The following is a 25,368-nucleotide window of genomic DNA, read 5'->3' as shown; positions in this document are numbered from 1 at the left end:
TTGGTATCCCTCACCCCCCCAAAAAGTATCACCAAGCTAGGCCTTGGGGGGGGGGGGATTCCTGTGGGTGGGGACTTCCTGAATCCGGTTTGGTCGAGCGTTGCGGTACTGAAAGTCTTTGGGACGGTAAGGCCGCGCGAGGACACATTGTTGCTACCATTAAGTTGGGATGCCGGGGAGATGCGTTGAAATCTCAAACCCATGCAATCGCATTCAATGGATCTACAACCCTCCCTGTGGTGACTCAACAAAGGAAACGGGGAGAATTTGGATATGAGGCCGCTGTGCACCAACTTTTCTCCAATCCGATGCGCCCATCGGGTATGTGCTGATATTGACATTTACAGAAACCATGGCTGCTAAAGGGCACCAGGTTGTAGGCAAAACTAGTTCTGCATTATAAATTTGACCGCACGTATTCAGTCCTATGGTGCTCAGTGGCCTTTACTTCCACAGGAGTGTGGATAGCATTTTAGTCAAATCCCCCTGTAGCATGTCAGCCCTAAAATGAGCCCAAGATCAACTTGATCTAAGATCAGACCAAGACATTCATATTGAGACTAAGACTACTTTTATTAAGTTTGCCTATAGTAACAGAAACTTCTGATTTTGCTTTTGATTTACCCTCTCTCTTAGATTATGCCAATTAAAATTTCTTCATTCTTCCTCCATTGTTTGGACCTATACAGTGTTCTACTTCTCATTGCTTTGGTAATGGATCTTAGGCAACTTTAAGAGCTAGAGCTGTCTGGAATAGAAATGCTTTCATCTACAATAGAGTTAATCAAGGCTAAAAACAATCATATGCTTAGAACCCAGTCATAAATGTGAACAACAAGAAGAACAAAATATGTTCACTGTTGATAAGTTGTTTTGTCTACAGGACCTGGAACCTATATGATACTGCCCATCTCACTTTTGACTCTGGATGGTGTACGGTTAAAAGGATAAAAACATGAAATATAAAAACATTTAAGGAGTATAGATCTCATGTAATAAAAATATGCAGAATAACTATTTGACTATATATCTTAAGCACCAATACTTTACTTGTTAGAAATAGATTTATATTACAGATAGTTCTTGACTTAACAACCATTCATTTAGCAATTGTTCGACGTTACAATGACACTGGAAAAAAAAGATTTACCAAGCCTTACTTGTACGTCTTCATAGCATTCTTTGGATCATGTGATCAATTTTTGGGTGCTTGGCAATCAGCATGTATTTAGGATGATTGCAGCATCCTGGAGTCGTGATCACCATTTGTGATCTTCCCAACCAGCTTTTGTCACTTAATAACTGCAGTGATTCCTTAACAACCATGGCAAAAAAGATTATAAAATTGGTCACAACTTACTTTATTAACCACAATGCTTAGCAACAGAAAGACTGATCCAAATTGTGGTTGTAATTCGAGGATTGCCTTCTCTTGCTGTTCTAATATAAATGACAATGTGAATAAGTTCAAAATAAACGTGAAAGATTTTGTTGTAGGTCTGTATTAAAAGGTCAAGTCTATTTCCAATTTAGCTGGTGGCTTCATGGAGATATCCATGCAATTTTCTTGGCAGTAGTACAGAAATAGTATGTTATAACATTGTCTTCTACTACTACCTGAGCAATTGATATTTGTTATATAGCAGCATTTGCTTGATTGGCACCAAAAAAGTCCTATCCCTATACAAACACTTAAAAAATCCTTATACAGACCTTTACTTCATGAATAAACCTAATCTAGAAAGCTAGAGATGTTCCGTTTTCTTCATTCTAAAGCTTATAATTCATTCCTCAGAATTGTATCCTGTTCAATTAAGAATAGCACTGCAGGACAAACAAAGGCTTCTGCTTGGCTTTTTGAAATTCCTCTAGCATTCTTAGGATTATAAATTATAAATCCTAAAGTTGCCAATTTGATCTAGTAATTAAGGCACCAGGCTAGAAATCAGAAAATCATGTGTTCCAGTCCTACCTTTGGTATGAAAGCTAGCTGGGTGACATTGGGCCAATCATTCACTCTCAGCTCAATCCACTACATAAGGTAGTTATTGTGGAGAAAATAGGAGGATGAAGATGTGTTGGATATGTTTGCCACCTTGTTTGTAGAACTAATAAAGATAGGATACAAATAAATAAAAAATAAATGATTTGCATAAAAAAGGGAAAGTAAGGATTGTTATACAAGATTCACTTTCTTTCACTGTTATTCCTTCATCTTACAAAAGTTAAAGATGATTCTGCAGCAAGAAGATCCATGAATAGAGACTACAAGCTACTGGTAGTTACATAATAATTATGGAAAAAACAGAGACTGATTCATGTGCTCTTTAAACATCTGATAGGTGTTAATTTTGAGCTTATTTGCTTTGGTTAATGTTGAGAGCTAACTTTCTACTCAAATCTAATCTACAGGACTTAGTTCTCTTAGAAATATTTTCTGCTTCCATGTCCTGCTACTAAAGTATGCTGTTTGGGAACAATCATATGTATGTATGTATGTATGTATGTATGTATGTATGTATGTGTGTTACAACCCCTGGTATGCCCAAATATGGGAGGGAACTCGCTACTCCCCCTTTCTGTCTATCGGCTCACTGCAGGAGACCATCCAGGCAGAAAACCATATTTTTAATGTTGCCTTTTTATATTTGTGTTGTATTTGTGCTGATAAATAAATAAAGGGAGACTAGTATAGATCTATTTCAAGCTATTTAGCTCTCATCAGCTAGCCATACCCTTACTTGGATTCGAACCTGGGCTGTATTACATATTAGGCAGATGTATTAGCGACTAAGCCACAGGCTCTCCTTATCAGCTGAGCCAGGGAAATAGGTGTGTATTTGTGTTACAAACCAAATATTCCATATTTGGGCATACCAGGGGTTGTAACACAAATACATACATATATACATACATACATCTGGAAACCAGCCCTGGTCAACAAATGAGCCCCACCCACTACCCAGGCCATTACAACACGAAACAACAACGGACACACAGCCAGCACCAATCAGCACCAATCTACCAATCATGATACAACCACACAACCAATCATTCCACTTACTGAAACAAAGCCAGCACTCCACCCCACCCCCCCACCAAGATTTATAGAAAGACAGCAGCTTTGACCACACTTTAAGCCCAAAACCCAACCTGAAGATAGCGAGTGAGACCTCGCTGAAACGTTGCCAAGACAACCTCAATCTTCCATGGGAAATGACCCGAATACAACAAGACCAGCATACCTACACCCGTGAAAATCTACGAACATTATATATTTTTTGTCTTTGTCATTGTCATTGTACAAAATAAATACAACAAAATTGGAAACATGAAGATTAGCATAATAAATAATAAAGCACATTTCAAATTAAACATTTAACAATGGAATAAATAAATAACTTATGGCTTGGGATCTAAAATTAGTAACATTGTTCGGTAGTTCACTTGTGAATCTTTGAGATTAAGATATCAGTTTGCTTAGATTGTCTATTGATAGCTCCTTCTTTACATTCTTATAAGCTCTTGCTTTTATAATTAGTCATAGTATATAGTTACCTGGTTTTCTGTCAGTCTTTTTTAGGCTACGTTTGATTTTTCCAATCATCAGGGTTTTCACCATTGATTCCTGCCTTCATATTATTTATGCAAAATATTTCAGATTTATCTTTGCACTATGAAAAATGAGATTAAAAACAACTTTATATTTAATTTTGTTAATTTTCTTAGAAAAGGTAAGAAAATACCCACCTCCTTCAAAGTAATGACATGGGGAAAACCATTTTCCTATGTGGCAATTATTCCTAATAGCACCATCTTCATTCCATTTAAGATTTCACAATGCTTTTTCCTCTGATCTTTCCACTCCCTGCTGTTATGTTTATGGGTACATTTGCAATCTTGGAGTCTCTTCATCCATTTTCTAAGAATAGAAGATATTCTATGAATGCCAAAGGGACACATTTCTGTTGGAATGTTTGTTAAAAAGTGTGATAACTTTGAAGATTAGTTGTTGCTTGGAAGGCGTTTTGCCTAGTGAATATCATTCTTTTGTAATATCTGAATAAAGCTTCTCTCTCTTTACTTTTCTGGTAAATTAGTTTTTCTCCTTGCAATACAGTTGCCCTTTAACTTTGCCCAGTTTCCATCTGTTTCATTTCTTCTTTGTTGCTGTTTTTGCTGGAAGGAGGGAGATTGTGTTTCTCTCTTTCTCTCTTTCTCTCTCTCTCTTTCTTGCATGAGTATTTGCATAACTGGATTTTCTATGTGAGAAAAAGTAGTTATATAAAAAGCTGCATGAATTAATTTTATAAAGAAAATACATTAATTTTAATCAGCAATTAATATAATTTGTAATTACATTATATAATTTTGGGGCATGGCTTCTTTCAAGTATACATACAGACACAAATATAGGTACAGGCACATATGCTACATGTTTGCATTTGTAGGATAGACATAAAGGGCAATCTCCAGGATTAGGATTGACAAAGTGGACAAATGTATTATGACATATAACTTTTTTTCTGTGTTTATATTTTTATCACCTCTTGTATTAGAATTAGAATTGGATCATCTTGAAATCTTCAACAACAACATTTAAGAACAAAATTTCCCTCCCCCCCTTGCTAAATATAGTAGTGAGATGTTTCTTTATCTTTTGCACCAGATTACTCAGATAAAAACCCCTACGGCAATAATTCCTTCAAAAATATAAAAGACAACAGTTACTTTGTTTTGTCTCTAGGTTTAATATAAACTCATGGATTTTTGTGAGACAGAAACTATAACTTTTTTTGCCAATTTCTTTTTTTTATTCCCCTCTAGGGTTACTATGAAAGTTACTTCTTAAAGAAGATGTTGCTAAGTTAATTTAAATTGACTGTATTACTCAATGAACCCTTCAGCTGCAATGAGAACACAATAGTACATTTTTAGATTACCTGCTCCTCACAATTTGCCAAATCAAAAAAAGGTAACTTTTCACAAGGATACTACAGAGTCAGTCTTCTTCAAAAGACAATTACTTTGTTATCTGAAATATTATCTGAATATATTCTATTTGATCAACCAGTGAAAAAGATGCTCCGCTATTGGGGTGAGATCCCTGTTTCCTCCAGTCAGACCAACCGCAGCTCTTTTGATTTGCTTCAGCGGGAGTTCCGCACTGTAGAGGTTCAGGATCCTCCATTGCATCAACCTTCAGCTAACAAGTCTAAGCCCACAGCCACGCTTGATAGTCCTTCAGAGCCCTGTAGCCTCACCATTCATACGGTCCAGCTAATCCAACATAACAGGAGGTTGCGTAGTCTCATTGCCACGGCCCAGGCTCAGAACCAACAGCAACTGGAGGGTATCAAGATGGAAGGAAGTGAGTCTTTGCCAACTTGTCCTGGGTCTCCACCTCTCCCTGATGACTTGCTTACTTTGGATAGTAAAACACCCAAGATGCCATTCCAGTTGAGGCACAGTGATCCAGAAAGTGACTTTTACAGGTATGTTGTGAGATCTTTGGTATGGTGACCATTGGATTAGGCTGTACAAATCTGAAGTTTACATTCCACTGTGCCCAATACCATTTCCTCTTCCATTTCCATTATCTTAATTTTAAACAAGTCTTTTCTTGTGAAATGATCCGCTGTTGGATTCTGGTCCCTTAAGTAAATCTACAAAGATGCAGAATTGACCTATTTGTTCATTATAGGTGTGAGAGGCTTTTGCTGTATGGATATAGTCTATTTTTGAAATCACTCAAAAGACCATATTTACCTTTTATATTACAAGTGTCAAACTTTCCACATCACATTGCCATCATGTGATGTTTCATAGCATTTTTCCCATTTGTGGAGTTTGGGTGGGTGTGGCTTGCATGTGACGCATCCGACTTGTGGGCTGCCAGTTTGACACCCCTATTTCATATGATTATAATCTTTGGCAGTCATTCAGAAATTACTAACCTTTATAAGATGGAATATCAAGAACTAAGCATGGCAGGTTTGGGATACCTCACCATTTCAAATCTCTGCCCAGAATCCAATTTCTGTTTAATATCCTGGGGTCTTAGGCTGTAATGGATTAATCATATCATGTGTTGTTTTATTCTGTCCCATATTCTGTAGCAATCTGCCAATGAACTATTGCCTCTTTATTTTTTTGAACTGGCACAGCAAATTGTATATGTATTCTGAGACTGCTAGAGTCTCAGAATACTGTATTGGAACTAGTGAAAAATGCCTGGCTGTCACTGATGGCAATATTTAAGGGTGGCACCTGCTGCAAATTTCAAAGCAAAAGCAAAAGGTAATTAGGAAAGGAATTGGTGCTGCTAGATCAAAATCAGAAAAGGTAGAGAACAAGCTTTTCTATTTTTGAATACTGAATGCTAGGCAATCTTTTTTATAATTTACTAGCATCATTCTTTGTTTTATCTGGAAGGAATTTTGTACAGGAAATTGATTTTTGTTACACTTCAGTGCCTCGAAAATACAACCCAGCAGGTGTAATGTTTTATAAAATAGAAGCAATTGTAAGAAAGCCATCTTTGCTTTCCTGGACCTGTTTTCAAACTATCATTTATCTTGGAAGTGGCCAATAGGTTCAGCCTATGATTTTATTTGAATGGACCTCAGCTTTTTCTGCACCTGTCAAATCAGCCCAAATTCCTTCATCCTCATGCACTTATTAAATGGGGAATAATCGCCTACTTAAAGTTGCTTTGTGATATGCTTTCATATCATTTCCTCTGAGAATGTTTAATGGATAGTGATGAAAAAAAATGACCCATTTTGTAATGTCTGAAATGTCACTAATACTAAGCCATGTTTGGTTTATTTAGCTTATCAGATGTGTGGTTGTTTTGGAAGTATATAATCTCTCAGTCAGAAAAGAATAGGGAGTTGCTAATATTCTACTGTTCAGAGCTGTCTGCAGCATGATGAATACCAACTTAATAGAACATGAGTTACACAGAAAAGGCATCAAGTGCAGGTTTGGTAGGATTGAAAAAAAATCCCATTTAAATCTCAAGAGATATTCCTCAATTTGCTTGAATCTGATGCCTTCCAGATGTCTTGGAGGATACTAACCAAGGATGAAGGATGCTCTGTCCAATACCTATGGGAGACACTAAATTAAGCAAGGCAGATTTATGCTATATTGAGCTTGATGGATTTATGTTGCAACTTTGTATTTTACTATTATAATTCCATATTGTAGTTTGGTTAATCAGGTTTTGGGAATCTGAATAGAAAAAAATAGATTTGTCACTTCTCTGTATGTTATTAGATTGTCAAAAAATTTAAAAATATAAACAGAATTGAAGTTTTTCTTACTGTTTGCTTGATCTATAGTTAAGGTTAAACAGAAGCTGATTTTATTTTCCAGAATATGATTTGTAAAAACTACAAGATCTTAGTCTTTAATAGAATGGAGATTCTTTATAAGGTTCTGTAGTTATTCTCATGAATGTCAATTTTAGGGAATCTTAATCTAATAGTTTTGACATATTGAAGAAGTAAACTTGGAGTAAATACTACAAATATTCATTATTTAACTTTAGCCATATTGGCTCTTATAGCACGGATAATTCATATTTTGAAATTAATATGAATATGCTGCTTTGAGCTAAAATCTAAAAAGTTACATAAGCTGTTTTAAAATAAATACTGTTAACTCTGATTCTTTTTTTTGCAACGGCATTCTTTTTATTGTATATTTTTATTTCAAAAAGTATAATTATGAAGTCAGAGATATTTTTTGTGTATATAGCTAGGTATTCCAAGTTAACATGCTTCAAATAATTGTTCTGAACACATCAGCATGATTCCTGTCTTTCATTTTCATTCTTATTGTACATTATCCATCCTTGAGGGAGATATACCTGGTGGGATCCAGAAGAAGGGCCTTCTCCGTGGTGGCTCCCTCTCTCTGGAACATCATTCCCCCAGAGATTAGAACGACCCCCTCCACTCTAATACTCTCCTGGAAGGCACTGAGAACCTAGTTCTGCCAGCCGGCCTGGGGAACCCAGAGCGGGATGGAGCCCATTAAATGGCTCGTGTGATCTGCTGTCACCAGGGCGGAGTGGGTGGGGGGGGTGTGACTTTATTATATTATTCTATATTAATTTATTTGATTCTTTTTATTAGTTTTATTGTTTTAAATGTTTATATTTTGTATAAATGTTTAAATGTTTTATATTCTGTAAACCGCCTTGAGTCGCCATGGGCGAATAGGCGGCAATCTAAATCCAATAAATAAATAAATAATTATCTGATTTTAGAGGCAAAGGAGAGCCAGTAATAGAGTTGAGTTGGACCTCTTGCCGCCAGCTTCTTTATCAATCTATAGCTACCATTTTAGCTCATGCTGGCTTCGAATGTGCCCACGAAAGTGTTCTGGAGACTCTGACAGATATCGCTCATGAATACTGCTTGAAGTTCGCCAAACTTCTGCGTTGTGCTGTGGATAGAGAAGCTCGGCTTGGACAGACCCCTTTCCCAGATGTTATGGAACAGGTCTTCCATGAAGTGGGCATTGGCAGTGTGCTCTCTCTGCAGAGGTTTTGGCAGCATCGAATTAAAGACTATCATAGCTATGTGCTACAGGTGAGGAAAGACAAGTGAACTGATACTCATCAGAGTAAACGTCTTTGAATATCTCAGCAATAACACCTCATCTTGTTCACTTGAATTTTATTTGACTCTTTTATAGTATACTCCTACATACTGTTTAGATAACTAAAGTGCCTTATCCGTTATATATGGAATGGGAAAAGAGAGTTTGCATACCATTGTCCCCTTGCTCCCACAGTCCATCTTCCTCAAGTGGCTTGATGTAGATATTGATAAACATGAGATATGGATTTCTATGTTGTTCTGGGGCTAAGCATATATCCTTATGCTACTGTCTAGAAACAATCTTGAAGAAGGAATAGAACCATGTGCTCATTGTGCCACTTCTGACAGCAGTTCTTAGAGCAGACATTTTCTATTCCTGAAGATTAAGTTATGCACTTCCAATTTTGACTTGATTAGGGAATGATTCAGCTATAACACGAAGTAATAACAATGTTTTCCAGAATAGTTGTTTTTGTGCCTTCAAGTCAGTTTTTGACCGTTTTCTTGGCAAGATTTTTCAGAAGTGGCTTAACCCTGGCCTCCTTCCTGGGACTCAGAGAGAGTGACTGCCCCAAGCTTATTCTGGGTTCTGGTGGGGAGTGACAATGAATGTAAACAGGTCTGTTAAATTTGAAGAACCCCATATTTTCTAACTAAAATGTAGTGGGCTAGCATGAAGTTGAGAATTGGTTCTCCCAAAACAGCCCTGGTACAGACATTGAAATTCTTTGATATTACCCAAGACAACTTATTGCAAACTTAAAATGATGCATTTCTTAGGACAAGCATAAGTATTTGGTGCCTTTATGGGGCTTTTTTTCACTACTCATTTCAAATTGGGATTTTTGTTAGAGGCGGAAACAGGTCAGCTTTCAGAATTTCCTATTATTTAGCATTTATTTTCTAGATTGCTAAATCAAGTCACTACATGAAAGAAGTGAGTTGGCCAGAGTTTGGTATAAGATGGGAGACTATATACATATTTTAATGTATAAGTTCAGTCTGCACCTTATAAGTCATTTATAATCAAAGGACTGATTATGAACTATTGCATCTGTGTTCTTTCCTGAATTATTTGCTCCTCTCTGCAAGAATCTCCATTATAAAGGTAAAATGTAGATGCCTGATGACTTAACCATCCCAAGACTTGTGATTTCTGTTTTGGGATCATATTTATACGTGTTTGGAATTGAGGAGAAAAAAAGAACCATTTTGAAGACAACCCCCCCCCCCTGCCCCCGATGCTGCTTAGGTAACATCAGATCAAATCAAAAGCATCTGACTTGAATCTCAAATATGATTCCAATAATGGAATTGTAACATACTGTCTGAATGTTACAAAAGAAACAAAATCATCAGCCAAGTAAGGCAACCTTTTCAAAGCCAGGATATGCACTTTTAAAAATGAATTGTTTGCCCTTAAAGGCTGGCAATTGTATGGCAATGGCATTGTGACATCAATGGAAAAGCAAAGCTCAATTTTGGGGACTTTTGTTGTCTTCTTTGGAATCAGAAGGCTTTTAAAAAGTAAATTATACATGCATAATTCAGTAGAATAAAAATATTTTTCGTGAGGTTAGCTCTTGGGACTGTATTTAGTTACTTTTTGGAAAAAATACATTTGAAAAATAATTATCCATCTTATGTAGTTTGTTCTGACAGTGAATTCAGTGAAAAGGTGAAATGTATATCACATCTATCCGAACTGTGCATTTGTGCAATCCAGGAGCCAGGGATTAATTGCATCAAGACACAAATGATGTGGTTTGTTCGCTGTGCTAAACCTGGTTTTCTTAATCAAGAATGGATAAACTCGAATTGGCTGGTCATGAACCATGGCATATAAATCACAAGGGCCATATTCCCATGAATATATATAGCCTCAGAGAAAGAAGCAATGTTACGGCTTAGTGTGCTGGTGGATGAAGCCTCTGCTGCTCTGTTTATAAGATCCAAGCAAGTCAGACAGAAAAAAAGTTAGAGGCTTGGTCATGAAAATGACATCTTCATGAGGGTTAATTTGTCACAGAGGCAGTAGCTGTGTTATACTTCGTGTATCTAACAATTGATTGCAATCAGGTTGTTCTGTCTTACTCCAGGTTAGCAAGCAACTCTCCGAGGAGTATGAAAAGCTTGTAAACCCTGAGAAGGCAGCAGAAGATTTGAAACCTTTGAAAATCAAGGAAGAACCTGTTAGTGACATCACATTTCCTATGAGTGAGGAGCTGGAGGGGGATCTTGCATCTGGAGACCAGTCCTTGCCTGTTGGAGTCCTTGGAGCTCAGAGTGAACGCTTTTCATCCAACATGGAAACCGAGGCCTCTCCGCAAACTTCTGGTACATATTATTTTATTTTTATTTATTTTTCGCAGAATTATACCTTGCATCAATCACAACTATTTCTAAGCACTCTATGCTCCTAATTTATAGTAAAAAGAGGAAAACAATAAACACAATGGGAAAAATTCCTCACCTATCATAACGTATTAAGGAACAAAAATCTGCAATTCTATACAAAACTGAATAACCTTTTACCATAGGAGGGGCTCAGTCATCATTCTCAAAGGCCTTGTGAAACAGCCATGTTTTAGTAGATTTGTTAAACCACAACAGGTTTGTGCCAGTTTAATATCAAAGAAGATGCTATTCTAGAGGAGTGGGTGGGCTGCGGTGGAGAAGACCCGACAGCTCTGTTACTTTATGGATGAGTATTTCCAGTGTATGGAAATAGGGTTAATTTTTATTACAAAAATATACTTTATTTGTTTAAGTTGGGATCATCTATCACAGCGATGGCAAACCTTTTTCTTACGGCGTGCCAAAATTGCGCGCTGCGTGCCCACTCAAGCTCCCCACCCATCTGCGCATGTGCGCACAACCCCGATGAGCATGCATGTGTAACCCCTCCCCAGACTCTGAAGGCTTTCCTGAAGCCTGGGGAGGCGAAAACAGCCTCTTCGCCCCCCCCCCCCCGGAGGCCCTCCAGAAGCCGGAAATGTATCTTTTCCGAACTTCCGGTTTCCTCATTGGGGCTGTTTTTCACCCTCCGCAGCCTCTGGAGGCTTTCCTGAAGCCTGGAGAGGGGGAAAATGGCCTCCCCTGCCCCTCCGTAAATGTGAAAAATCAGCTGGAGCTGACACCTGGTGTGCCACCAAATAGGGCTCCGCCATAGGTTCGCCATCGCGGATCTATCAGAATGATATCCAAATTCAAAGCCTGAAGTTTTGGGGGTACTTTCACAAAATGGCTGCTATAGTAACACCACTAGTTATAAAGACTATCGGTTGTCTTCTGCTTCCTATTGCCATCTCTACTGGGCCATCTAGCCAGATTATCCTCTTCCATCTTATTTTTGCTCTTGGCATGAACAAATGGCGAAACTTCAAAGGTCCAGGCTGCAGACACTCCTTAATTTTATCTTTTAAGAAAGTTCATGGGTCCAATATGAAGCCTAGATGCATTTTGAAAAAATATAGTTGTGCTTTGCTCTCTGGCATTTCAGCTTTTAATTTTTTGAGTAAAACTGAAATTGACATACTTTTGTATTATATTAAAAAATGAGATGTCCATGGGCATTTTGGTACATTTTGGGACTTTGATAACTCTGGGTTCTCCAGTTCTAGCTGAAGGTTGTGACTATATTGTGCTGGTAGAAAGGAGATACTAGGATATCAATGTAGCAGTTTTATCACTTGTCACACTAGCTTGTGTATTAAGCCTTGAAATGTTATTTATTTTTGGAAAGTAAAGGCAAGGTTAGAGGACAAAGTCAATAATCGCTTTTCTAATTAAAACAGCTAGGAAAAACAGCCCTACAGCTCAACTGAAGGAAATTGCTAATGATATCTTTTGTGAACTGGCCCTTAAAATGTTAAATTCGCTTCTAGCTGAATTAAATTTCTAGTGTTAGATAAAGTTAGCTTGGAAATTGGATGTTAACAAATGCTATGTCTTTATAATTTTTTAAGCCCTAAGGAGTTGTGATTTGGTTTTTAATGCTTGCTGGCTCAGAATATTTGCCATCTGTCCATTTCTTGTACTTATAAACAACACACTTTAAAATAACTGCTTAGGCTGCCTTAACACAGAAACTAAGCTGTAATATGATTTATAGACAGTCCTTGACTTAAAATCACAATTGAGCCCAAAATTTAGTTTAGTTTAGTTTAGTTTATTTAATTTATAGACCGCCCCCTCTCACCGTAGGGACTCGGGGCGGTGTACAGACCATTCATAATCAAAACAATAAAAATGACATAAGACATAAGACATGGAACATAAACAACTCACACACACGGTCTGTTATAAAATCCCAAAACCAATTTAAATATTAAGAACAATTTTAAAACCCGTTAAAACCCCAATATAAAATTTAAAAAGCCATCCAGGAAGGTTTGAATAGATGTTAAATACAGTTACGATTATGGTTGTAATTAGGCCAGACCTGCTACTCGAAACAGGTGGGTCTTGAGTTTCTTGCGGAAGGAGCGGAGATCAGAGGTGGTTCTAATATCGGGGGGGAGGTCGTTCCAGAGGGTTGGGCCCATCACAGAGAAGGCCCTACTCCTAGGCACCGCCCGCCCGCATTGTTTAGCGGATGGTACCCGGAGGAGGCCCTCTCTGTGGGAGCGGATTGGTCGCAGGGATGTATGGGGTAGAATGCGATCCCGCAAATAACTAGGTCCCGAGCCATGGAGCGCTTTGAAGATGATGATCAACACCTTGAAACGCACCCGAAAGGCCACAGGTAGCCAGTGCAGCTCGCGCAGGAGAGGTGTTACATGGGAGTACTTAGTACTCCCCATAATAACCCGCGCGGCTGCATTCTGGACCAGCTGGAGCCTTCGGGTGCATCTCAAGGGGAGCCCCATGTAGAGAGCGTTACAGTAATCAAGGCGAGAAGTCACTAGGGCATGAGTGACTGTGCAAAGGGCGTCCCGCTCCAGTAAGGGACGCAATTGGCGCATCAGGCGAACCTGATGGAACGCCCCCCTAGCCACGGCCGTCACATGATCATCTAGCGACAGCCGGGAATCTAGGAGGACGCCCAAATTGCGTACCCTATCCACCGGGGGCAGTTGTACCCCCCCAATGGCCAGAGATGGAACACATTGGCTAAAGCGGGGCGCCGGTAGCCACAGCCACTCCGTCTTGGAAGGGTTGAGTCTGAGTCTATTGTCGCCCATCCAGACCCGCACGGCTTCCAGACACCGGGACATCACCTCGACGGCTTCGTTGGGGTGGTTTGGGGTAGAAATATATAACTGAGTGTCATCTGCATACAGATGGCACTCAACCCCGAATCCTCGAATGATCTCACCCAGCGGTTTCATGTATGTGTTGAACAGGAGAGGGGAGAGGACCGACCCCTGTGGCACTCCACACGTGAGCGGCCTCAGGGTCGATCTCTGCTCTCCCGCCAACACACATTGCGTCCGACCGGAGAGGAAGGAGGAGAACCACCGCAAAACGGTGCCCCTCACCCCCATCCCCTCCAGCCGACGCAACAGGATACCATGGTCGATGGTATCGAAAGCCGCTGAGAGGTCTAACAGGACTAAGATGGAGGAACAGCCCCCATCTTTCGCCCTCCAGAGATCATCCACCAACGCGACCAAAGCCGTCTCTGTGCTGTGGCCCGGTCGGAAACCGGACTGGCGCGGGTCTAGATAAGTAATTTCCTCCAGGTGTCGAGGGAACTGCTGCGCCACCACACTCTCGACAACCTTCGCTAAGAAGGGAAGGTTGGAGACAGGACGATAATTGGCTAACTCAACTGGGTCTAGGGAAGGCCTCTTAAGTAGGGGCCTCACCACCGCCTCTTTCAAGGCGGCTGGCAGGAACCCCTCCTCCAGCGAGGCGTTCACCAGGCCCAGGAGCCAGTCACGTGTAACCTCCCAGGTTGCCAGTACAAGCCAGGAGGGACACGGGTCCAATAAACATGTGGTGGCCCGCAGTCGCCCGCGTAGCCTGCCTCAGCGGCAACAGAGTCAAACTCCTCCCAGATAGGTACCTCAAGACTCGCCTCCGGTGTCTCCTCACGATCACTGAAGGGGACCCATTCGCTCCGGATCTGAGCGATTTTGTCCTGCAGATATTCCCCAAATTCCTCTGCCCTCCCCTGTAAAGGGGCTCCCCGCGACCTCTGTGATAGGAGGGAGTGGGTCACCCGAAACAGGGCGGCAGGGCGGTTTTCTGCAGACGCAATAAGGGTGGCATAATATCGACGTTTAGCCACCCTTAGTGCCACAAGGTAGGTCCGTAAATGGGCTCTTACCTGTGTTCGGTCAGATTCGGCACGAGAGGATCTCCATCTGCTCTCTAGGCGTCTCTTGTGGTGCTTCATCACCCTCAGCTCCTCGGAAAACCAAGGGGCCAGGGTGGTTCGCTGCCACCGGAGAGGCCGCAAGGGCGCTACCCGGTCTAAGGCCCCGGCCGCCGCACTGTTCCATGCAGCCACCAGGTCCTCCGTCCGGGAGCGGGTCAGGGCAACAGGAGGTGACCCAAGCTCCGTCTGGAACCTATCTGGTTCCATCAGTCGCCTGGGGCGGAACCATCTAAGATCCTCTGGTTCCGCCTCCCCGCGATGGGGGGTGGTGTCAGGGAAGTCCAGCCGGAGAAGCGAGTGATCTGACCATGACAGGGGAGTGATCACCTGATCCCCTATTCCCAGATCACTCTTCCATCGACCAGAGATAAAAACAAGGTCCAGCATGTGTCCTCCCTTGTGTGTGGGGCCCTGAATTATTTGGGTCAGGTCCAAGGCTGTCATGGAAGCCATGAACTCCTGAGCAACCTCGGATGATTCACCCGTCGATGGCAAGTTGAAGTCCCCCATGACTAATAGTCTAGGGGTCTCAACTGCCACCTCCGCAATCACCTCGAGGAGCTCAGGCAGGGCCGCTGAAGCATAGCGAGGAGCCAAGTATGCAATCAGCAGGCCCAACTGACTCCCTGGGCCCCATCTCACACCTAGAGTCTCACATCCGGATATCTGAGGTACGATGAATTCTCTCGGTGTCAAGGCTTCCCGTATAATGACCGCTACCCCACCACCCCTACCCCGGGCACGAGGCTGATGGAATACACGGTATCCTGATGGGCACATTTCCACGAGGGGCACCCCCCCCTCGTGGCCCCCCTCAGAAACCAGATCATGGATGAGGGGGGCCTTATTAACAACGGACCTTCCGTTACATAACATCAGTCTCATGCCACGGCTCTGTAAACCCTGACCACCTAGGATGCGGGGGTTGGTACAAACGACCGGGCGTAACCAACGCCCCTGGTCTCCCAACTGACTGCAGGATCTTCTTCTGTCCTCGCATCTACCCCTTCCTGCGACCGTTGGAATATAGGAACCCTCTAAAGGAACGTTATACTGACTCCCCTCCCCCGCTCCGCTCCCTTCCTCCTCAGCCCCACCTGTTCGTCTGGCTCTACTCCTATTCCTGGTCTGGCTAGACCCACCCCCCGCCCTGGATCCCTTTAAAACCTTTAAAAAACATTTACACAAAAACCCCCGGAGCCTCCTCTTCTTCCACCTCTCTGGATTAATACATCCGTCATCAAGGTGGGCCCTTGAAAGGGCAGAGGGCCATATTTGCGAGAGGGGGGACTCCCGCAATAAAATCAGGTCTACCCTAGAGTAAAAATAAACCATGGTTCAGCAGGGCCTCAGATCGAATTGAGGGTGCTACAGATATTAAAATTACTTTACAAAGATGTTAAAATAGGTGCTGCATACAGCACTGAGTCCTGTTCCTAAGAAGAGTTCTTAAATGAGTTTCACCCTATTTTAAGACCTTTCTTGCCATAACCGTTAAGGGAATCACTGCAGTTGTTTAGTTAGTAACAAATTTCAAGTTAGTGCCCAAATTTTGATCAAGTGACCATGGGAAGGCTGCAATGGTTGTAAGTGTGAAAAATGATCAGAAGTATTTGTACTTTCAGTCTTAAGCGTTCAAATACGCATTCAAGCATGCATGCAAATATGCGGAAAGACGTTATAGTCTACACTGTATGATGCAGAAATAATGTTATCTTCTGTTTTCTTAGAAATGCATTGAAAACTTTAATTTAACCAGGGATGTCTAAACTAGAGGTCCCCAACCCCCGGGCCATGGCCCACTACTGGGCCATAGACTGTTCCAAACCAGGCCGTGGGAAAAATGGGCAAGTACATGCACGCAAAGCTCCACTTGTGCAAGCAGAGGGCGCTTGCACCCATATGTGAAACACTATTTGTGCAAATGGAGCTTGGTGTACGAGTGTCCTCCACTTTGTGCCCAAGTGCAAGCTCCCTCAGTTTTCAGTTTTGCATCTTTTACTGATTGATGAGAAAGCATTTCCTTCCTCCTTCCCTCCATTTCTCCCTCTCTCTCTCTCCCTCCCTCTCTCCTTCCCTCCCTCCTTTTGCCAGGTGGTGAGGTGAACACTTCTCCTCTTTGGAACTTGGCCCCAGTAAAAATGGAACCACAAGAGAATGAAGAAGGCAATGTTCACGGGCACCACGGAGTCCTAGGTGGTGATGTATTTGAGGAGCCAATGTCAGGTATGAGTGAAGCTGGGATGCCACAGAGCCCAAATGGTTCTGAAAGCAGTTACGGTTCTCATTCCGCTGATAGTTTGATGGGCTCTTCACCAGTTTTCAACCAACGCAGCAAAAAGAAGATGAAGAAGATGTGAATTATAGCTGGGAAGTTCTGAGAATGTGAACTAATTCAGAAAAATTAGGACTGTTATCAAGAAAATAATGTTTGAGTTGATGGATTTGGCAGGTTGTGATTACTGTTCTACCTGAGAGACTTTCCACCAGCTGAAGATCTAGATGGCTTTCAGTGGAGCAAACACCATACAGTGACAGTTTTGGCAAAAAAGTGGTGTAAGTGACTTTTGGTGAAAAAAGATCGATTCTGATTACCCATGGAATCTTGTAAACCAGTGTAGTTTCTGGTCAGTTGGATTTTAAGTAGTTTAAGCAATGGTGCCAATTGAATTAATGATAATAATTTAATAAGTGTTGACACTATCTTTAACTTGAAGAATGGAAACTATGGAAGAGGCATAAGAACTGTATGATGTCGTAATGGAAATCCATAAATTCCATTTCACTTTTGTTACATATTATACTTTTCATTTTTGACTATGAATTTATACTTTGAAGAACAGGTTTTTTAATACAGAATTTTTGTTCTAATATAATTACTATTACTGTTGGTTTTTGCTCAAAATCATGGCTGATACCTGCTTTTCCTTTTAATGAACTAACTCACCATATTTAAAGCTAATAGAAACTGGTGAATTTTATGTATTTATGGTTTCTATGTTGTTTTATGTTTTTAATATTTTTATATTTTGTCATATAGTACATATATTGCTTTGGTCTATGATTGCTGCAGTAAAAAAACTTTATGAACTATATGAAGCACTTTTTTAAAAACATGTGCATAATTTTATTTTCTTTATGCTAGTCCAGAAGGCCAATTTACTCAGAACATTCATCCAGCTCTGCATACAAATCTCCTATGACTTATTTCTTAATTCTTTTTTACTTGCACTCTGAATATATAATTGAACCTAGGTTGAATGCAGCTGGGAGTAAAGTTTGAAAGATATGACATTTTCAAAACCGCTTTTAGTGAAGTTATTATATTATAATGTACTACTCCTTTATAAGTTTTTGTTTGTACTGTTGATGCGCAATGCTAAATATAGATTGATACTTTATTGATCTGTGGAGGGTTTGTATGATACATGCTTTTAATTGTTGATTTTTTTGACCTATTCTTGGACATCATTTTAAAAAAATAAATTTCCCCTTTTTAGATCACCTTTTGCTTGATTTCCTATGATTTGGGGTTTTGAGAATCTTTTTTTTAATTGTACCAGATAAAGCTTAATCTTTAAGGCTTAAATATTTTCTGTAGGCTATTGTTCAACTACTGACATTTTAAGAAGTGCTTAATTAAAAACGGACTTGAAACGTGTGCTTCCTAGTTATGTAAGAGGTTTCATTTAATAAAAAGAATAAATATTTAATGGAAATCCTGGAAGCAAAGACTTTTAAAATTGTTAGGTTAAAATACATTTTGAAATTATATTTTTATAATTTCTATAAGATTTTTTTTGAGTTCTGGAACTTTTTATAAAGCAACTTTTAAGAGCAAGCAAGGACAAGGCGAATGTATATTACAAGAATAGGATGAGGGAGGTCATGAAAATTTCATGCTGAAATTACCTTCTTGGAAGTTTCTATAACTCTTAATCTGCAATAAATCCGCCTTTCTGCTTCCAAGTTGATAATGACTGGATTAAACTCTTATCTATTACTTCCTTCACAACTCTGCAAGAATAAACAGTCAATACAGTGCTTATTGAATTGTATCAAAACTCACAATTGTCTGAGGTTTGAAATATAACCTGGCAGGTACTCTTATCTGGGATTTTTGTTATCTACTTTAGAAGGACGGATAGGATTTATACTGTCTTAAACACAGTAAATATCTTTAAAAATTGCTGAAGCTGTAGCTTACAGAAATGCTGAGGATTCTTTTAATTGTTGTTAGACTTTACTCATAGAACTACAATTGTTCTTTCTGTAAGGGAAGGAATGATGGTTCAAGTAATTTAAATCTGTAAGATAGAAATACCACTGTCTGGTGTCATTTTGTGAGACCACACATGAAGCCATAATTTTGTTTACTTTCATTGTAAAGAGCTATTTCATTGAACAATGCACAACTGTCTAGAATCTTGCAATAGGCTAAATCCATTTTTTGCTGCTTCTAGAACTTTCCAGACCTTGCAAAATTACAGAGGCAAAATGGTGATCTTCAGTGGGAACATTTGATGGTAAAACAATTTAACCAGTAAAAAATAACTCCACCAAGCTTCTGGGATTTCAAGATCCCTATTTTGTTTAAACTCCCAAATTCCTAAAAATGGAAGAGCAGAAAATGTCCCCTGTACCAACTTTGATGACATGCAATTTATTGCCATGCTTCTCTCTCTTCTCGTGACCCTCAGAGTCTGAAAATAAGGAATAAGCAGTCTTTGACTGAAAAGGCCGTCCCCACCAACAGCACAAATAATGGCTTACAAGCATTGATTGCTGGTATGAAAGGCCAGAAAAAAACCTACGCTGTGGATTAGTACAATTTGATGTGCCTTGTTTTCTTATACCACAAATGCTTTGCAACCCTCACCCTAACCTGTTCCACAGGTTCAACATGTGTGCCAATCTCTAGATCATTCTCCTAATGGGACTCTTGTAATATGCTTTATATAGAGTGTGCCCTTGAATTTTTTTTTGAGCTGCAGCTGGTCCAGAATTCAAAAGCACAAGCAGTTCTGAGCATTTCACAATGCATCCATTTAAAACCTCTGCTCCATAAGGTGCACTGGATCCCAGAGACTTTCTAGATGCAATTCGAGGCATTGGTTATTGCTCATAGAGACATATTAGGTGCAGGGCCAGGTTACATGCAGGCCCACTTATCTCTGCTGCCAGAACTGACAGATTTGGCATGGTCTGTGGTGTCCTATCAGATAAAAAAATCTTAAGTAATGCCTTCTCTGTTGGTATGCTGCCTGAGATCTAGATGGCCCTGACTTGGTGGGTCTTCCATAAGGTTTAAAGATCTGAATGTTCCCACAGGCAATTGGGCCAAGAGTACATGAACTCGCTAGATGAGCGCTTTGTAATGATCATAGTGTTTGAAATGGTATGGCTCTTCGGATCCCAAGTGCATGATCAATATACCGTATTTTTTGGAGTATAAGATACGCTTTTTTCTCCCCAAAACCAGGGATAAAATCTGGGTGCGTCTTATACACTGAATACAACATTTTTGGTTTCCCGAAAACCCGCCCCCACGAATCCTGGTTTTCGCAAAAATGGACACGCAGAAGGTTTGGGAGGCCTGCAAAGTACTCCTGGGGCCTGGGGACGGCAAAAACGAGCTGGTTTTTTTGCTCATTTTTGCCCTTCTCAGCCCCCCAGGAGCACTCTATAAGCCTCCCAAAGCCTCCGCACACCCTGTTTTTTGCAAACAATGGGCCGTTTTTTGTGAAATATGGGCTGTTTTTTGCTCATTTTTGCCCTCCCCAGCCCCCAGGAGCACTTTGCAGGCCTCTCAAGCTCTCTGCATACCCCATTTTTTTCAACAAAGGGGTGTGCAGAGGGTTTGGGAGGCCTGCAGAGCGCTCCTGGGGGCCAGGAAGGGCAATTTTTTTTTAAAAAAATTACCTCTTCAAAATACTCCTGTGCGTCTTATAGTCCAAAAAAGACAGTATGTATTTTTAAATGATTTTTGGAGTGAAGTTAGGCTTTTTTGGTTTCAATCTTGTATGCCCTTGGTAATAGAGCTGGCTATTTAAATAAATATTAAATAAAATATTAAATAAAATGAAAACTTAAATATTTCACATTTTTACATACAGTAGAAATTTAAAATCTCCATTGCTTCAGTAGTGTAGCTAAATGGGAGATGTAGAATTGATTTTCTTTCCCACAAGACTATTTATGCATAGATGTTAGAAATACATCAACCTATACATGCATTGCTTTTGAATAATAATAAAATAAAATCTCCTTCCCTCCCTGCTAAGTGCTTCTTCTGACATTTGTATGCTTTGTGGTGTTGTTGTTATTGTTTTTGCATAAGGAAGCTTTTAAATTTTTTGCAATGTTCCATAAATTTTCACTGACATTTATAAGCAAAAGTGACATTTTCAATCCTGACTTAACAAGTCATGGGGATTCTGTTAAGAACCAAACTTGTTATTCTTATAGCTGTCATATAAACAAAAGGATTTAATCATTAGGACTGAGAAAGGTAGCTAGCTTTAGATAGATAGTCCAGGGACTAATCTATGTTTTCTGTTCCTGTATTAGGACCTGACCCAAGATAGAAATGGAGACATATGATCTTTAAGATGTTTGTCTTTTTAAATTTCTAGGTAATTGTTTTTAGTGTCAAACTGGAAATATTTCCTTACGTTCAGTTGGAATTCACTGTCCCGATCCATTATTTCATTCCTTTTCAACCACATGATTTTAAAATAAAGGATAGAGGAGTTAACTACGTCACATCACTTGCTGAATTTGATATGGCAGCAGGGGAAGGGGGAACAGATTGATCTTACAATTCTTCACTTGTGGGATGCCTCATGGCAGAGTAGCTCTCACTCCTTCTGCTTAACAACTATTTCAAACTCTTTGGGCCCCTGTAGAAGGTGTGGGATGGCTGTGCAAGCTGGAGCGAGCGAGGAGGGTACTATAAGCAGGAGAGGTGGTGTGCTTGTGGGCATCCATCAGATTGGACCGATGGACAGATTGGGGTAGCCACAACCTCCGAACTGCACCAAATCTTAACTAGAGGTTCTCCCAAACCCTTGCGAACCCCCAGCAGCCCTCCCTTGCCTCTAAGATAAAAAAAATTGTGAAAGTCTCGTCTAGAAGTTTTCATTTTTGTTTCATTTGCATGCATTTTCAAAAACATACCCCCCAAAAGTATGTTTTGTTTTAGTAGCCATTGTCTGCCCGGCAGTTTCAAAAGAAACAGTGTTCTGAGGAAGTCTCGATTTTCTTGTATTAAAAGAAACTGTGATCTCACTTCTAGGTAACTCCGAATCATATTATGGGAAACAGTTATTTACCTTTCTTGTAATAACTGAATAAAACGCATGTTTGATTGTACGCTTTATCTAAGCAGAAATGTGTGAGAAAAAAACCCTAACCATCTCTCAAGTTCTAGAAGCTGGTGGAATTATTCACTTTGGCCACACGGGGGTGCTGATTGCACATATTTGAACAAAGAGGCATTCCTAACAGGGTTTGTCTCTTCCTGTCTGTATGTGCATGCGTGTGCCTATTTTTAATTACCAAAAAAAAGTCATTTTCAATACGGGGCTTAAATGGAAGATTAGAAACGGTGCCATTTGTTGCTATGGAGACAAACACCCTATAGAGTGAGAAAGCTGCCTTAGTATACATATTTATGAAGTCTCTTTAATAGTTACTCAGCACTGGATTGCTATCATTACTATTGATGATGAGAAGGTGCATTATGCTAGAGGAATTATTTTAGGTCAGTTCATAGTTTAGACATATAGTTAATCGAAAAGCTTTCTGGCACGCTCACAAACAACCTTACCAAAGTGAATCTGTCTGGCTGAACCTACTCTCCGATATTTGTTTAAAGCCTCTCCTCTCCCTCTCCCTCCCTCCCTTTCTTCCTCTCTCTCTCTCTCTTCCCCCCCCCTCTCTCGGTGTGTCTGTGTCTGTGTGTGTCAAGGAATGGGGATAGAGAGGATGTTAATATTTCTAAGGACTTGAGGAATTCATCTGGGGCAGTGATGATTGGGAGGGGGTATCTGCTTTTTAATTGACCAATCCTATTTTAGGTTTTTTCATACATTTCCACCACTGGTGGGATTCAAATAATTTAACAACCGGTTCTCTGCCCTAATGACCAGCTGGGTAAGCAGGGCTGGGCGGTCATGTGACTGGGTGGGCATGGCCAACTCAACATCACTCATGTCGAGGGGCGTTTTGCCTTGCCCGGCCTCTTGTGACCATGGGGATACTGCAAGACTTGTAAGTGTGAAAAATGGTCATAAGCCACATTTTTCAGTGCCATTGTAACTTTGAATGAACTGTTGTAAGTCAAGGATTACCTGTACCAAAACACAAAAAGCTTCTTTGCTTGCAAAAAGCTGTCCTAAATACCAATCATTACATTAGAAATACCTGCAAGCCGGCGTTGCAAATCAGGCAGAGTGCTAGAGCACCATGAGGAATTAAAATAGTTAAAATGTAATGATAACTATCAGCAGCCAAGTCTTTCTCATAAAGCGAAACCCTTTAGCAGAGAAGTCATTTAAGCTCTCCAGAAAGTGGATGGGCAGAAAGGGACAAATTATATAGGGGACTCAGGTTCAGTTTCTCAACCATGTCAGGATCACAATAAAATTAGTACATGCCACAGATATCTAAATAAACTTCCATTCTGGTGCCATGTTACTAAGCCTTATTATTATGAGAGAAAACTAAAATGAATTGGAGGAGCCGCACCCCTACCTCCTTTTTTAAAAAATCTTACTATCAGTGAGAAAGCATGTGCCTTGCCCACTCCAAACCAAGAAAGTCCATTTGCCTCTTGCAAAAAGCACCTTTTGGAGCCATGACCTGAATGATTGAAGAATCCCCATAGACAAGAGACTTCTGTGCTCAGTGAACTGACAAAGCACCTTTCACATCCAGGAGAAACAATCCTTAGATCCATTTGCACCACTTAAAGATACCAGGCAGTCTCACTCACCTTACACAATATCCTAAAGAAACCATCCAGATTTAAGCAAAGATCACATGCTCCCAGAAAGGCAATAGAAAAAAATCAGTGCCAAGCTTACACCCTGCCTCTTGGAAGTACACCCCAAAAGGACAGTGCCAGGAACCACTAAAGCTGTGAAGGAAGATCCCTCCCCAGATAAAAAAAAGAAACCATGAGGCAGGGGAAAATTCAAACATAATACAAATAATTAAATCACAACAGTTTAAATCCTTTTAAAACTAAAACATAAATCTTGTCTAGCTCATTGCCAGAGCTTACACCCCAGGCAAGCTCAAGTGTGAACACTTGAGATAAGCCAAACTACAAAGAATGCAACTAGAATGTAGCAAAAGAGCAAACACAGTAGATGTTGTTTGTTATCAATTACCAGAATAACTAGTTACAGGAACTAGCCAGATTTCTCAACCCTGCTTCTTTCCAGGATCAGAGATTAACCTCTTTCCTTCCAAACAAAGCTGAATAGGGAAAATTATCCCATCAATAAACACAGGATTAAATGTCACCAAGCACAGAATTAAACTTCCTCAAAAACCAGTTTTAGACCAAAACTCGAAAGGGTATATAAACTCACAAGTGAATGTCAATCTTTCTTTCTAGCCAAGAAGCCTTGATGAATGTCACTAATATTGGTTCCTTGTCATTAAAAGCTTCTTTCTGGCAGCTCTGCTTTGTTATTCAATTATTTCTTCAAAGTGCTGATCATTGCATCCAGGCCAGAGGTGGGTTGCTCCTGGTTTGGACTGGTTCGGGCAAACCAGTAGTGGCAATTGGGCATGGGTTGCTGAATCAGTAGTGATGGCTGGCTGGCCATGCCCCCAAACCGGCCTGCTCTGATGCTCACCCTGCCTTGCCTTCGCAACATGCGTCCACAGAACTGCCTCCTCCTGCCTACACACAGGTAGGCATTTGTGCTAGCCTAGCCCCACTTCCCCACTGGCCAGTGTCTCCTGAAGCTGCCAATATTGTAGCCCCACCCCACCCCGTGGGGTGGCAGGGGTGAGCCCTCAGCACTTTTTCCATTGGCGGGAAAAAATGCTGACGGGGAGCCTCACCCACCTTTTGCCTGCTGCCTGGAGTTCCAAACGGCAAGCGGGTGGTGGCAGCAGTGAGTTCCAAGTGGCAGGTTTGCAAACAAGGTGCAAAGCGGCTCTCAAAGAGAACAAGGCAGGTGTGGTGCACCAGAGCTGCCGGTTCTTCTGTCCTCGGCTGTTGGGAAGAAGCAGCAGTTCTGAGTGCAACATGCCCACTTTGTTCTCCACCAGGGTGCCACCAGGGCAAGTGGTGTGTTTGTGTGTGTGTAGGGGGGGCTTTCTTCCCACTCCTCCCCTGTGTTCCCTGGTCACAAGGGCCAAAGAAATGATGGCAGGGGGTTAAGCAGAGACAAGAGGACA

General features: G+C 40.7%; 1 protein-coding gene across 3 annotated transcripts; it reads left to right on the top strand.

The window, feature by feature from the left end:
* The first annotated feature begins 7 nt into the window (after nucleotides 1-7).
* SUPT7L (SPT7 like, STAGA complex subunit gamma) lies at nucleotides 8-18,450 on the top strand. Of its 3 annotated transcripts, XM_081940143.1 has the most exons (6): nucleotides 185-321; nucleotides 4,828-4,975; nucleotides 5,075-5,495; nucleotides 8,282-8,606; nucleotides 10,718-10,955; nucleotides 17,041-18,450. In XM_081940143.1, the coding sequence occupies exons 3-6, from the start codon at nucleotides 5,083-5,085 to the stop codon at nucleotides 17,304-17,306; spliced, it is 1,242 nt and encodes a 413-aa protein (XP_081796269.1). In that variant the 5' UTR covers nucleotides 185-321; nucleotides 4,828-4,975; nucleotides 5,075-5,082; the 3' UTR covers nucleotides 17,307-18,450. The 3 variants fall into 3 exon arrangements, with proteins under 3 accessions (XP_081796268.1, XP_081796269.1, XP_081796267.1); XM_081940142.1 differs by lacking the exon at nucleotides 185-321 and adding an exon at nucleotides 8-126 and having other exon boundaries at nucleotides 4,828-5,495; XM_081940141.1 differs by having other exon boundaries at nucleotides 4,828-5,495.
* The last annotated feature ends 6,918 nt before the right edge of the window (nucleotides 18,451-25,368 follow it).

The sequence above is a fragment of the Natrix helvetica genome (genome assembly GCF_964273705.1).
Source record: "Natrix helvetica genome assembly, chromosome: 2".
In the NCBI taxonomy this organism is placed as follows: domain Eukaryota; kingdom Metazoa; phylum Chordata; class Lepidosauria; order Squamata; family Natricidae; genus Natrix; species Natrix helvetica.
This window is presented reverse-complemented; position numbering and strand designations above follow the sequence as displayed.